Genomic DNA, 13,100 nt, shown 5'->3' with positions numbered 1-13,100 from the left:
GACCCGCAGGGTGGATAAGAGGCTGGATGGATGGACGGATGGATGGGTGGATGGATGGATGGATGGACGAATCACTATGTTCTAGACCTGGATCATAATCTTGGAAATTGTTTGATCGGACAATCTATATTTTAGGAGCAAAAGAGACAACCCCATGGCGGTGGAAATAATTATTTTAAAAACAGAAATAAGGAAATAAGACTTTTTTTTGCCACTTCGGTATGAAAGAAAGAAAGAAAGAAAGCCTTTATTGTCATTGCATAGTGGCTACACAATGAGATCAGGAGTGCCGCTCCGTCTAGTATCTAATAACAACATAAATTCAAGTGATAACAGAAAATTCAAGAAATTACAGGCAATAACAACAGAAATGTAAAGTGATCAGCAGTGCATGCAGAGATTGTCCAGTACTTTGCATATCGGAGTAACATACATGGAAAACAGGGAATACGTAATCCCTGTTTATAAATAACATAACATGACACAAACGGTGTTTTTTATTAATAGACATTCCTACCCGATTTTCAGTCACATAACAGACGACACGGATACTGAAAATGCAGCTGCCTACACTTCCCATGATCCCCCTTGGTGATTTCTCCGGAAGAAAACCTCCGCTTCCCTCTTCTACTTCCTCTTTCCGTCGACGGAGTTTAGGTAGGATATGTACTCTCTGCTTTCCTCCTTTAAATCTGCGCTAAATCTTCATTTTGTTTGTTCATCCGCTTTAAAACAGCGTTTCTAACGATAACGCAACTGTTGAGAGAAAACACCCGGTGTTCATTTTAGCGACACGCTTCAGTGTTGAAGCGTTTTATTCTGTGTAGCTCATTGATGACATGGCGCCGCAGCTAGCCTTGAGCTAGCCTTGAGCTAGCCTTGAGGCCGGCAGCGCTCACGACGCCCCGGCGTCTGTTCGGTGCTTCCCGTTTAGAAGAGCCGGTTATAACGCAATAATTTACATTATAGTTAAAGTCGACAGTAACTTTCCCTTTGAGCCAGATAGCAGGCCATTGCTGGAAGCTATAGTTAGCGGTGCTAAGCTAAAGCAAGCTAGGAACGTCAGTCTGTGTGGACACGTGAGTGTGTCCGCGTTTTAGCCCGTTTCTGATACTTATTTATAATCAATTATTAGTGCGCGTGGCCCATGAACGCTGGTGGCTAAATGCTAACCCAGGTAGCTTCTGTTTCAGCTCACCATGGGGCGTGTGATCAGGGGACAGAGGAAAGGAGCGGGCTCCGTGTTCAAAGCCCACGTCAAGCACCGGAAGGGCGCTGCTAAACTCCGTCACATTGACTTCGCCGAGCGCCACGGCTACATCAAGGGCATCGTTAAGGTGAGTGCGCGGCTCCGCCGCGGACGCGCGCCGGCGGGTTCTGCGTGACATCGTTGTTTATTGTCTCAGGACATCATCCACGACCCCGGCCGTGGCGCCCCCCTGGCCAAAGTGGCCTTCCGTGACCCGTACAGGTTCAAGAAGAGGACGGAACTCTTCATCGCTGCGGAGGGCATTCACACCGGACAGTTCATCTACTGTGGCAAGAAGGGTAGGAGCAAACGGCTCCTCGTGCACGTCATAAGGCGCGTGCACGAGGAACCCCAGCGGCTTCCACTGTTCACCATCATAAAGCCTGAAATGTGCTTTGATGCTGATAAGGTCACGACCTATTGGGAAACTGTTAAACTTATTTCTTGCTCAGGGAGGTTCCAGTTATAATCAGTATTTGTTTGTACACGCGTTTGAACAGCCAAAGGAGTCCCGTTTGTCCAGAGGTAATGATTTTAGTGCACAATTATTCAGAAGTCCTGATTCTTTGACGCCAGACGTCGAACGTTGTTCCTCCAGTGTGGTTTTAAGTCTGAGGACTCGCGTTTGAGGCGGAAACATTTTCGATGCGTCGTGTGTCGTTCACACGTTTGGTACCTTTGTTTGTTTCAGATGCTCCTACGTTTAGTCTTGCATACGGGGTCGCAGAAGGTCACATGAAACTTTCCACCCTGACGTGGACAGTGAATCGGGAATGCCGGAGCAATGCCGTCAACGTTTCGGCTCGTTCTTCAACTGCTAGTGAAGCAGGCGGCTGATTGTTCCCGTCGTCCCACAGCTCAGCTGAACATCGGTAACGTCCTGCCTGTCGGCACGATGCCGGAGGGAACCATCATCTGCTGCCTGGAGGAGAAGCCCGGCGACAGAGGCAAACTGGCCCGCGCGTCGGGGAACTACGCCACGGTCATCTCTCACAACCCCGAGACGAAGAAGTCCAGAGTGAAGCTGCCCTCGGGGTCCAAGAAGGTCATCGCCTCCGCCAACAGGGCGGTCGTCGGTGAGGTTCCCGGCGGCGCTTGTGTGCCCCCCCCCCCCCGGACGCTTCCGCTGACGGGGCTCTGTCGTTGTAGGTGTCGTTGCTGGAGGTGGGCGCATTGACAAGCCCATCCTGAAGGCCGGCCGCGCCTACCACAAGTACAAGGCCAAGAGGAACTGCTGGCCACGCGTCCGCGGTGTGGCTATGAACGTAAGCGACCGCCATTCTGCTGTTTTAAGGTAGAACTCGTGTGCTGAGAATTCCAGGTAACCAACGGTAACCAGGAAGCACCGGGAAATGTCGTTGTTAAAACATGAACAGTGTGAAAATGGTATCCAGATTGGGATTCCAAACCAACTGTGTGTATTTTTATTGGTCGCTATCGTAATGGTGGTTACAATATCACGCGGCACGCCGGCGCTCGGGGTTCGTCTGAGCAGATACCGCCGGGGAGCGAAGCGTAGAATCAAAGGACAGATCATATGTTTATAAAATGGCACAGCTGAACATTCTTCCAGCTGTTTATGTACCAGATGCTGCTGTCAGAGTTCCACAGACTGACACCCTCTCCCTCTCTCTCTCTCCAGCCCGTTGAGCATCCCTTCGGTGGTGGTAACCATCAGCATATTGGCAAACCCTCAACGATCAGGAGGGATGCCCCGGCTGGACGCAAGGTCGGTCTGATTGCCGCCAGACGCACAGGAAGACTGCGTGGAACAAAGACCGTGCAGGAGAAGGAGAACTAGATCTGACTTTATTGATAATAAAATCTGTTCAAAGAGTTCCTTCGTCTCATTTCTTGGTCCACACTCAAAAAAAAAGGTCTCAATATTGGATATTTTAGTAAAATAAGATCCGTCATGGTGGAGAGGGAGCTGAGCCGAAAGGAGAAGCGCTCCATTTACCGTTCGATCTTCGTTTCTACCCTCATCTGTGGTCACGAGCTTTGGGTAATGGCCGGCAGAACAAGGTCGCGGGTACAAGCGGCTGAAATGAGCTTCCTCCGTGGGACGGCTGGGCTCTGCCTTAGAGATAGGGTGAGAAGCTCGGAGTGGAGCCAGATGAGGTGGCTCGGGCATCTACCGTAATTCCCGGTGTACAAGCCGCTACTTTTTTCCAATATTTTGAACCTTGCGGTTTATGCAACGACGCGGCAAATTTACGTATATTTTCCCACTTTCGTTACGAGCCGTGTTTCGTTAAAGCCTATTTATTTTCGTTACAAAATTAACGCCCGCCCGCCCGGAGGGAAAGCCCCGCTTGCGCGTAGCTGGGGAGATCCGCGAGAAGCGCCCGGCGCTCGTCCAGAGTCGCCGCCGCCGGACCGCCGTACCCGGTCCCCGCCGCCTGTCCGCCATCCGCTACGCGGCGTCGGACGCGCCGCGTAGCGGGGAAGGAACCCACCCCCTCGACCTCCCGGGCGTCCCCACCCCTGCCGCACCACGCTCCCGCGGACGGAGGATGAGGGGCACGGGGGCAAGGGGGACGGGGACACCCCGCCAGGCGGGCGCGCGCACCGCGCAGCCTCCGACGGGCGGAGAGGGGAGGGCGACGGGGCGACTGCTCCCCCAGCCGCGGCTCGAGCCCAGCCCCGCTTCGCACCCCAGCCCGACCGACCCAGCCCTTAGAGCCAATCCTTATCCCGAAGTTACGGATCTGATTGCACTTGTGGCTTACGAATATGTGCGGCTTATTTTAGTACAAAATATATATATTTTTTAATTCAGTGGGTGCGGCTTTTTCACAGGTGCGCATAATAGTTCAGCAATTACGGTATTCAGGACGCCTCTCTAGGGAGGTGTTCAGGGCACGTCCCACTGGAGACAACGGGGAAGACCCAGGACACGCTGGAGAGACTCGGCTGGAGGAAGTGGCCGGGGAGAGGGAAGTCCGGGCTTCCCTGCTTAGGCTGCTGCCCCCGCGACCCAGCCACGGATCAGCGGTTGAAGATGGATGGAGGTCATGATTGGCCTTCGATCGGAAGCTGGTTGGGGTGGTCCTGCCTGCTCATGGCTACCAGCTCTCTGTCGTATAGGCGTTTACTCTTCAGAGGAAAGTGTTCTCTGATGTGGAGAAACAGCCTGAAGCTTGACGTTAGGATTAATCAAAAAATGGCTGCTTCTCATAATCCTGGAACGGAAGGGTCAAAACACTTAGTAGTTCAACCTCACTTATTTCCATAGCAACATATCTACTTGACATTGAAGGCAAATGCAGATTTAGCAAATTACAAAGCACTATTTTGCATTTCCATGGCAATAATTTGGCCTCAAGAAGGCAAAGTGTTTTTGTTTTTCGGTTTAACTGTTTAAGCTGCAAATTCAACTCTGATCTCAGGAGCTGCTGTTTGTGGGGCTGATGTATTTGAAAGCATAATTTTGTACATCCCATTTATATAAATTTCAACCAGCTAAAATAAATGTTGCCCTCGGTTACACACTGAACATGAACCTCTATGTACAACAAGCAGTTATAACAGCATCAGTATTGGTTCAGAACAGGAGCCCATCTGTGCAGATTATTGGTCCCACCCACAAGTAGAAATGAGACACAGGCAAGATTCCATGTTCTTTATTTGCTAAGGGCGCAATGCTTTTTTTTGTAATATTTCTGTGCACAAAAAACCTCACAAAGTGAAAGTCCACATCGCGACTGTAGCGCCAGAATTCAACGTCACACCATGGCCAAAACAAAAGTCGGCAAGAAACAGGGCGCAGAACTCTGTACAGTCAATATCTTCTTTAAAAATAACACAAGGACAAAAATTGTTCCTCTTAAATCAAATTCTATTTTTTTTAGTGAAATACAACAAAATAAATTCTATAAAATAAGAGCAAAATATTTAAATATAATACGATGGGCAGAATATTTTCATTTGCAGGAGTATTTGGTATGTTTTAGACAAAAAAATAAAAATACATGCATTCAAGTTACCAATTAAATACAGTATTTATTGATGTTTACCTTTAACTCCTACAGAATTACAAGTCAGCTCAAGTTGCAACATGACTAACCAGTCACTACTCTTATATCAACCCTGCTGTGGAAGCCGCTCTCCATTGGAACGGGGCAGTGAGGCTGCAGGCAGACGCCAAACCTGACCGCCTCCATGGCAGAAAGGAAGCCAACGGGCAACAAGTCTGTCTACAACTAGGCTTTATTGAAGAGATAGAAGCAAATCACACAGTCTATTATACACCAGACAGCCCAGTGCAGCAATTCTGTTGCATATGTTTCGATTTCCAGGATTCCTAAAGATGAAAGCAAAGCCGTCTATCCCACCAAAACAGACCGTCAAATGTTACAGTTGGAGGGTTATAATGTGCAATTGAAAAGCCACTTAATTTTTTACATTGGTTGAAAATATTGCCCCCATTGTAGATGAGTAGAAAAAAAAGAAGGTAAAACAAAAAACACCAAAGGGTTACAACCCCCCCCCCCCCCCCTCTGGTGATGTGGCTTGAGAACAGCTTCGGGTTGTTATGGTCGCACGTCTTCCCTTGGGCTACGCCATTCTGGTGAGAAGCCATGCTAAATGTTACAGCTTGAACTAGAGCTTCAAAAAGGCTTGAATTCATTACCAGAACAACAACAACAAAAAAAAGGCAATGAGTTTCAGAACAATGTTGCATCGCTGCTTTTTCCACATCAACCAAACACCGGAAAAGTCAAACCAACCGATCCGTATCGCTCACTAAAACCAACCACAGCTCGCCGATTTGATTTGGAATTGGTCATAAGGTTGCCAAGGAGCTTAATAATAATATGATGATGATAACAATGCATCCTACAGTCGAATGGCCAGTAACCGTCCGGTGGTGGAACGATCTTTGCTGCTGAGCATGGGTGATAAAACAAAGAGTTATTGTCTTCTTACAGTTTTTTTTGAGGGGTGGGGGGGCATTGTTATTTATTTATAATATCCATTTTGTTTTTTATAATATCTGCAACATCGCCCACCAGCAAACCACACAGAGTTATGCTACTGGGGACCTGAACAGTCAAGAACATAAACATACTATGTACACCTTTTTGTCGGGTAGACAAGCGCATCAACATAGTCGGCTCTGGGTTAATTTGTTTTTCTTTCTTAGAACATTTGTCCACTCCCTCTCCTCTGCAGACACCAGCCGGCAGCTGTCACACAATCAGGCAGCCCCAGGCCAGGGAAGAGCGCCCCCCACATGCCGACGGGAGGAAAGGCCCGGCTCTGGCCTGCCCTGGGGACAGAGAAAGGGAGAGAAAGAGAGGCCCGGTGAGGAGCTCTTTTGACTGACGGTTGAGAGGAAGGAGAACGAGACGATGGAGGCTCCAGGCACAGTGAAGGGGCGGGGAAGTTACTCCTTGGGTGGGGCTGGCGCCGGGGTGGAGGAGGGGACAGGGGCGGGGGCGGGGGCGAGGGCGGGGGCGGGGGCGACCTCATCCGTGTTCTCCCAGTTCTCTTGTGCTCGCGGGCCCGGCCCAGGAGTGGGACCAGGAGCCGGGGTGGGGGTCTGGGTTGGACCTGGAGTTGGGGCAGAGGCGGGACCAGGACGTTGGGGGTTGTTCATGTGCTGAGCAGCGGGTCCGGTGTACGGCTGCCCATGGGGGTGGTTGTTCTGTTCAGGGGGAGAAAGTGGACAACAGTAAATAAATCATGACCACACCATCGCACTGGGCCACGTTCTCAATATAGTGGGGTCCCGAGTCGCTATCGGGCCGGGGGCTAGAGGAGACTAGAGAACGCCGGCAGCAACAACAAATGGGCTGCACTCACAGAGCACCGTCCTAGTCGTTCAATATCTTTGCCCAAAGACCTGTGGCGATCGGGACTCCAACTGCCAACCTTGTGATAGGTAGACAACTGTACTACCACTGAGCAACAGCCACCCACACCCCCAGTAGTAACCCTACCAACAGCGTAGGTCTACTAACTCGTATGCAGTCTAGACTAGACTTATCTGGTCTGGAACTGCCCCAGCTGTGGCAGTCCTACAGATGTCTCTGTCTAAGGGAGGATCCGTTTACCACAAAAGTGGCGATTAGGGATGAGCTGGAATTCTTTTTTTTTTAAACCAGCACCACCTCCTAAACGCTCTTCTCTCTACTCTGCTGGAACAAACCAGTCGTGATGATGCTACCTGCTGAAACTGAGTGGTCCCAGGAGAATGTGGGTACAGAGAGGTGTCCTCGGGCGGGGTGGAGTCTTGATCATCAGGAGCTTCCTGTTCATCCGGCTCCTAGTAGACAGGACAAATGTTATAAATTAATTGTGACTTGAAGGAAAACAAATATTTAAACAGAAATTGTAGTCTATTTTAACAGTAATATCAAGCAGGTCGTGTGGGAAAGTCTGATTAAGTTTAAATGATGCTGGGTGGAGGTGGATTCTACAGATCACCAGAGCTGCTGGTCGTTCTTTAGAGGAACGGCTAACAGAAGGCGTCAGCGTACTCTAGCTGCTCCGGAAGTTACTTCAGTGCCATTTTTACAAAGGCTGCTGATCACTTTCTGTTCCTGATGGTTGGAAAACCTCAAATGCATTTATGCGACTACGTAAATAACATTCGTAAATGAGTGGAAAAACAGCTCATGCACTAATAAATGCCTCGCGCCATTCTTTTATAATTGTCATCGTCCTCCCTACAGAAACAACATCTGAATCAATGCCAAGAAAAACGACCGACAACCTCATCTTATCAAACCAAACGATCACGAGTGTAATCATGTTTTGTTCCAAACGTTAACAGATAATAGCTACAAACTCAGTGGCGGAAGCTTAGACGCCATACAAAAGTCTTACAGTTTAAATACTGTAACGACTACTGAACCCTGAGGTCGACATGAGGCTCGGATGCAGGTGGCCGGAAGCAAAAACTGGACTGGGACGAAGACGAGCCAGTGGATGGGACTGGGCAACGGCACAGCAAAAGGACAAAGACCTGTTCACTGTGCAGCTGCATAGCATGACTTCTTATGCCAGTTCCAATGCAAAGCAGCTCCCAGCAGCTCGTCACTGTACTCGGTACGAGCAAACAAGCTGGAGAATAAGCGGCGCTTTAGCCTTCTCAAACATCTTGGGTCATGTTCTGTCTTCCTAACACTGCAGGAGCATGTACAGAATGTACTGACAGGAAGGACACATCCAAGAGTTCAATATTAGAGAAACAAAAAAGTGCTGCTGACAAATCAAAGTGTGGATTGATGTACTAGTTTGATTCATCAAAGCCTCACTCCAACCTGTAGCAAGCTCCATCACATAAAGCCAAATCAGGCCCAAAGCAAAACGGAGAAAAGGTGGGAACAACTACAGGAAGTGGGCGTCTCGGTGCGTCTCTAGCTGCTGCCATGGACGACTATTCAAGCTACAAGAAACTCAAAACGACGCAGTTCTAACTAAACGTGTTAAATGTGTTGCAGGCCTGCACACAGGCCAACTGTCAATGATTCTCTGCTAATACTTGTATTACATTCGGTTCAATTTCCTGCCTTTATGTTGTGGTGCCTGGAATACTGACCTTCCCTGGGCTTCCCTGAGTACACTTGAGCTGTGTATGGAATATTACAGGAGAAGTGTGTCATTTGGCTGGATTTTTCAACATAAAAATACAAGTAAGTTATTCTAAGTGAGAACAAAATAAAGATATTTGTAGGCGCTGTGAACTGCAGCCATGAATCAATACACAACAGTCAACATATCAAACAAGTCATAGCTGCATCTTAGGGAGTATTTCAACTTAATGGCATGCTGGGAATACTGAATCAACGGGTGGAATTATTTAACTGATCAACCACACACCCCTACACCCTATTACAAACAGTTATAGGCTGGTCATGCAATGCTAGTCTGTGTTGAAGCGATGTCGGTTTATCTGCACCACTCTTAACACATCTCCATGGCAACCTTGGCCATACAGATATGGTTCGCTGTGGTGTTTTGAGGTCAGACTGTAGTGATTTTGAACAGCTCTTGTGACAGGTAGGTGTTCATTATACAGCAGGTAAACTATATGTGGCGTCCTACAGTATTAGATACTGGGACGCTTACCTAAGACTGCAAGACAATAAATGGAATAAATGTGTGTGCGTGTTTGAGTGTGCCTTTTGTCGGGTACAATTTCAAAGCCTTTACCTCCTCAGGACAAAGTTCACAGGCTTTGGCCAGTGTCATACGTGCACTGTGTGATCGCTCCAGGAAGTAGCCATTGGAGGTCTCGTTGCTCTGAACTGGAGGGGACCAGTTGTTGTAGGTGTACTGGGGGTTCCCTGTGTATGGCCTCCTCTCGAGCTCATCCCCCAGCCACTCAACTGCCCACGTCCACTTTCGTTTCAGGTCACCGTTACTCTGTGTGGAGAAGAACACACCGATAAGCAGACAGTGTAGGGCCTCACATTCATCAAGGAGACGACAGACACAGGAATTCTTTCCCCAATATACGACTAGGAAAGACCTCAGAGCGCAGACCTCCGCCAAGCAGCTCACTCTCCTCCTGATTGGATTTAAACCGTCCACAGGGTGATCTGGATCATCATCAAAAGGTTCTGAATTGTTCTGGGTATCTTTATACACCAACCATGAAAAGTAATAGTGAATCGGAGTTGATGTTTATTTTTAATGGATTTTTGAATCCATAAAGAGTTTTAACTTTAAAATTTAAGATCTTTTTCCTGACCTCATTCTGGGTCAGATCCAGAAGACATTTTGCATGATAGTGCACATCGGACTCCTTTATGACTGTGATTTTTGGTGAGTGACTTGAATGCATATTTTACAACATTTATTTTTTGGTATCCAGATCACTTTCAAACTTAATGGGATCTAAATTTATACCAAAACCCATCTTCAGATTTTTTCTCATCGACTCATCCAGCTATTTTTCAGTAATCCTGCTAACAAAGAGACAAATAGCGTCAAAAACATAAGCGCCTCGGTGGAGGTGATTTTAATTCACTCAATAGGTCTTAATATAAACTTGACTTCAGAACAAAACACCTACAAATCAAAACCGAAAAGAAGAGACAGAGCATAAAATAGATTTTTTGTGATATAGTAGCATCTAGAGACAGACCAGAACCGATTTCTTTTGATTTTAGAGACAACCGTCATCTGAATTCTAATGTCAGAAACAAACAAGCTGGGAAAACGGGCGAGAAGAGACTGCTTAAAACAAAAACCTGTTTGAGAGCCCTTTGTAAACTCTCTCTTGGTTGCAGAATTTGTTCTAATACCAGAAACATATTTCATGGTACATGCGTCAGCTGATCCTGGCGTGTAATCCATAAAGATACAAGGAAAACCCATTTCATCTGTCAAAGATACCTGCAGGATCTGGTAAGCCACGGAACAGTTGCTAAACAGTGCCACCATGCACTTGATGCACTGGTAGGCTCGTTTCTGGTAGTGGTTCTTGGCGCGCTGGATGGTGTCAAAAAGTCCATCTCTGTCATCTGGAATGCCCTTCAGCACATTGTGGATCCTACTCCACCACCAAACGGGGAAAAACAGCATCAAACACTGACCACACTAAAAACAGCTTTCAGTTCAAACACCTAGAAATCCGCCTCACCTGTGTGTCTGCCAGGAGTCTTCAATGAGCAGGATTTGTAGCAGCAAGTCCAGGTAAGGCCTTAGCTCATAGGTGTAAGAGTACGCCACCTGCAGGTGAAGAACACGCGTTATCTGTACATACAGCAAGACTCTGGTGCTGCCGGGCAGGCTAGCGGTTCTGAGAAACACTGGGCACTCACCTGCCAGAGCAGTTCACCGAGCACAGTGGAGGAGAACTGAGGGTTCTCCCAACAGCTAAAGCGCAGCAGCTTCACCGTCTCCTCAGAGTTGCTGCAGTCCTCGATGATCTTCTTTACATAACTCGTCCTCACAAACAAGATCTCCGCCACCATCTGTTGCACGGGCATCACTGGGACAGTCAGGTTGGTGTCACCGTAGGGGTTAGGGAGAGGAGGGTTACCTGTAAGGGTAGTGGAGAAGAACCTTAGAGGAATTCTAATCTGAAATAGGTTTTCTTTAGACCATCTCCGGAAGCCCTCAGCTCCGAGCTCCACCGACACAGCAGACGCTCAGAGTGGCTGATTTGTCAGTCACTAGATCCTGAGCAAGGATGAAACTCCTCATTGGGCTCCGAGTCCTGCCACCCCAGAACATCTCCTCTGTTCATGTGACACTTAAGCAACTCTAGAGAAAAGCACTAACCATTGATGGAGGACTGCATCCGTGAGGAGACGTCACAGCACCGGATCAGCTGGGAGACCACAGTGTAGAGCTTGCCCAGTTCAGCATACTGGTACTTAATGGGAGGGCCGGGACCCTCGTCCAGAGCGACCAGCATGAAGGTGGCAGGAACATTCTGCTTCAACAGCTGGGTCTTTTCTGCCAGGCCTGTGTGCAACAGAGGAAAGAGCAGCATTCATCAGTCCAGCAGGAACCACGGACATTTACCACAATCCACCGAGCTCTGAACAGCTCGAGCTAATGGCCAATCAGAGTCCTTGAAAAATTATTTTAATGTCAATGTGTGTGTGTGTTTTACACAAGTATTTGGTTTGGTCATCACCGTCAGCACCAGTTTTTGTGTTCATGCAGTTTTGTATTTAAAGTGTAATCTACTTTTTGGAAATCTTTTATTGGGGTACTTGTATGGTTTGTTGAATTTCAGATATTTGATCATAAATAAATTGCATAAACGTTGCTTGTACAAATCACCAGAGAACAGATGCATGTGACTGCCGAGTGATTCTGTGCAATCCTTACCCAGATTGGCGTACATGACAAAGAGGTTGAAGTACTGCTGCAGGTGACGGCCGTTTTCAGAAACCTCTCTTCTGAGCAGGTTGAGTACAGCTCGCAGCAGGTGGTCACTTAGAGTGAGGTTATCACAGCCCTGGTACGAACGAAGACACAGAGCAGGTTTACGACTGCATCACAAGACAAACACTTTGTGAACGATCTTTCATGAAAAGGTGCTCAGACAGCTTTAAATGTACTCCACAAAGCCCATTTTCCACAGAGCTCAGCTCAAGGATGGCACCAACCTGAGCAGAAGAGCTAGGCGAGGCAGCGGGGGAGGGGCAGGGGCCATCTTGCAGCGAGAAGTGAGCAATGAAGACTATGAGCTTGGCAAACGCACCCCGAACTTCAGCACTCGGGCATTCGAGCAGGTACTCTGAGAAGCGGTTGGGGTACGCAAACAGAACGTTGTGTGCAAACCAATAGCGTACATTCTTACTGTGTCTCAGCAGGATGCAGAGGGCGTCATACCTGCAGGGAGAGACGAGGAGAATAATTAGAGGCAAAAACGGAGAAGGACGAGGCAACAAAGGAAGACGGCGCTTACCAGTCACTGGCAGGACCTCGCACTACTTTCTTAGTGTGAAAACCTGTACTGAAAAGGAACCTGGCAGCCAGCTGAGCACTTATCATTGCAATCTCCTCTGCCTCTGGCAAAAGATGGTCCTGGCCTAATAAAGACAGCAGCGATTAATTAAAGAAAGCAGAAACAACAATTTAACATCAATGGAAATTAACACAACATTTAAATGACTTAAACATAAACACAGGGCACCGCGTTTAAAAAAATTAAATTAAGTTAGCTGGTCTTGTAGTTTACACAATTCATAGATCCTCAACTCTAAGACTAAAGTTGTCTCTCGACCTCATTTTATGCTGAAATATAATGGGATGGAGTACACAGTCAATACTTTGACCACACCTTTACTGGTACTACAGATTAATAGTTATATTCTATGCATATTAGATTCAGTGGAATGCAGCGCTACCCAGGAAAGGAAAAGACAATCTT

General features: G+C 47.8%; 2 protein-coding genes across 2 annotated transcripts in view; one reads left to right on the top strand and one right to left on the bottom strand.

Moving 5' to 3' along the window:
• Positions 1-607: 607 nt before the first annotated feature.
• Positions 608-3,086, top strand: rpl8 (ribosomal protein L8). The gene is made up of 6 exons (XM_068746782.1): positions 608-657; positions 1,194-1,337; positions 1,407-1,548; positions 2,107-2,325; positions 2,399-2,514; positions 2,892-3,086. The coding sequence occupies exons 2-6, from the start codon at positions 1,200-1,202 to the stop codon at positions 3,048-3,050; spliced, it is 774 nt and encodes a 257-aa protein (XP_068602883.1). The 5' UTR covers positions 608-657; positions 1,194-1,199; the 3' UTR covers positions 3,051-3,086.
• A 1,779-nt stretch (positions 3,087-4,865) lies between these two features.
• The window catches only part of usp9 (ubiquitin specific peptidase 9), a 34,017-nt gene continuing 25,782 nt past the window's right edge, over positions 4,866-13,100 (bottom strand). The window contains exons 38-48 of the mRNA XM_068746733.1: positions 12,636-12,759; positions 12,334-12,559; positions 12,053-12,182; positions 11,495-11,680; positions 11,032-11,252; positions 10,851-10,939; positions 10,604-10,760; positions 9,416-9,628; positions 8,802-8,831; positions 7,425-7,523; positions 4,866-6,902 (exon numbers count right to left, since the gene is read on the bottom strand). Of these exons, the coding sequence (XP_068602834.1) occupies positions 6,642-6,902; positions 7,425-7,523; positions 8,802-8,831; positions 9,416-9,628; positions 10,604-10,760; positions 10,851-10,939; positions 11,032-11,252; positions 11,495-11,680; positions 12,053-12,182; positions 12,334-12,559; positions 12,636-12,759 (1,736 nt within the window). The 3' untranslated portion in view covers positions 4,866-6,641. The remainder of the gene's footprint in view (positions 6,903-7,424; positions 7,524-8,801; positions 8,832-9,415; positions 9,629-10,603; positions 10,761-10,850; positions 10,940-11,031; positions 11,253-11,494; positions 11,681-12,052; positions 12,183-12,333; positions 12,560-12,635; positions 12,760-13,100) is intronic.

Source organism: Brachionichthys hirsutus, chromosome 12 (genome assembly GCF_040956055.1).
Source record: "Brachionichthys hirsutus isolate HB-005 chromosome 12, CSIRO-AGI_Bhir_v1, whole genome shotgun sequence".
In the NCBI taxonomy this organism is placed as follows: domain Eukaryota; kingdom Metazoa; phylum Chordata; class Actinopteri; order Lophiiformes; family Brachionichthyidae; genus Brachionichthys; species Brachionichthys hirsutus.
Note: the sequence above shows the minus strand (reverse complement) of the source record. Positions and strands in the feature narration are given on the sequence as shown.

Bases quoted from the DNA above. Each gene is read 5' to 3' on its own strand.
- rpl8 (XM_068746782.1), top strand. From the start codon at position 1,200: ATGGGGCGTGTGATCAGGGGACAGAGGAAAGGAGCGGGCTCCGTGTTC. The intron at 2,326-2,398 runs GTGAGGTTCCCG...CTGTCGTTGTAG, and splicing joins CGCCAACAGGGCGGTCGTCG to GTGTCGTTGCTGGAGGTGGG. The intron at 2,515-2,891 runs GTAAGCGACCGC...CTCTCTCTCCAG, and splicing joins TCCGCGGTGTGGCTATGAAC to CCCGTTGAGCATCCCTTCGG.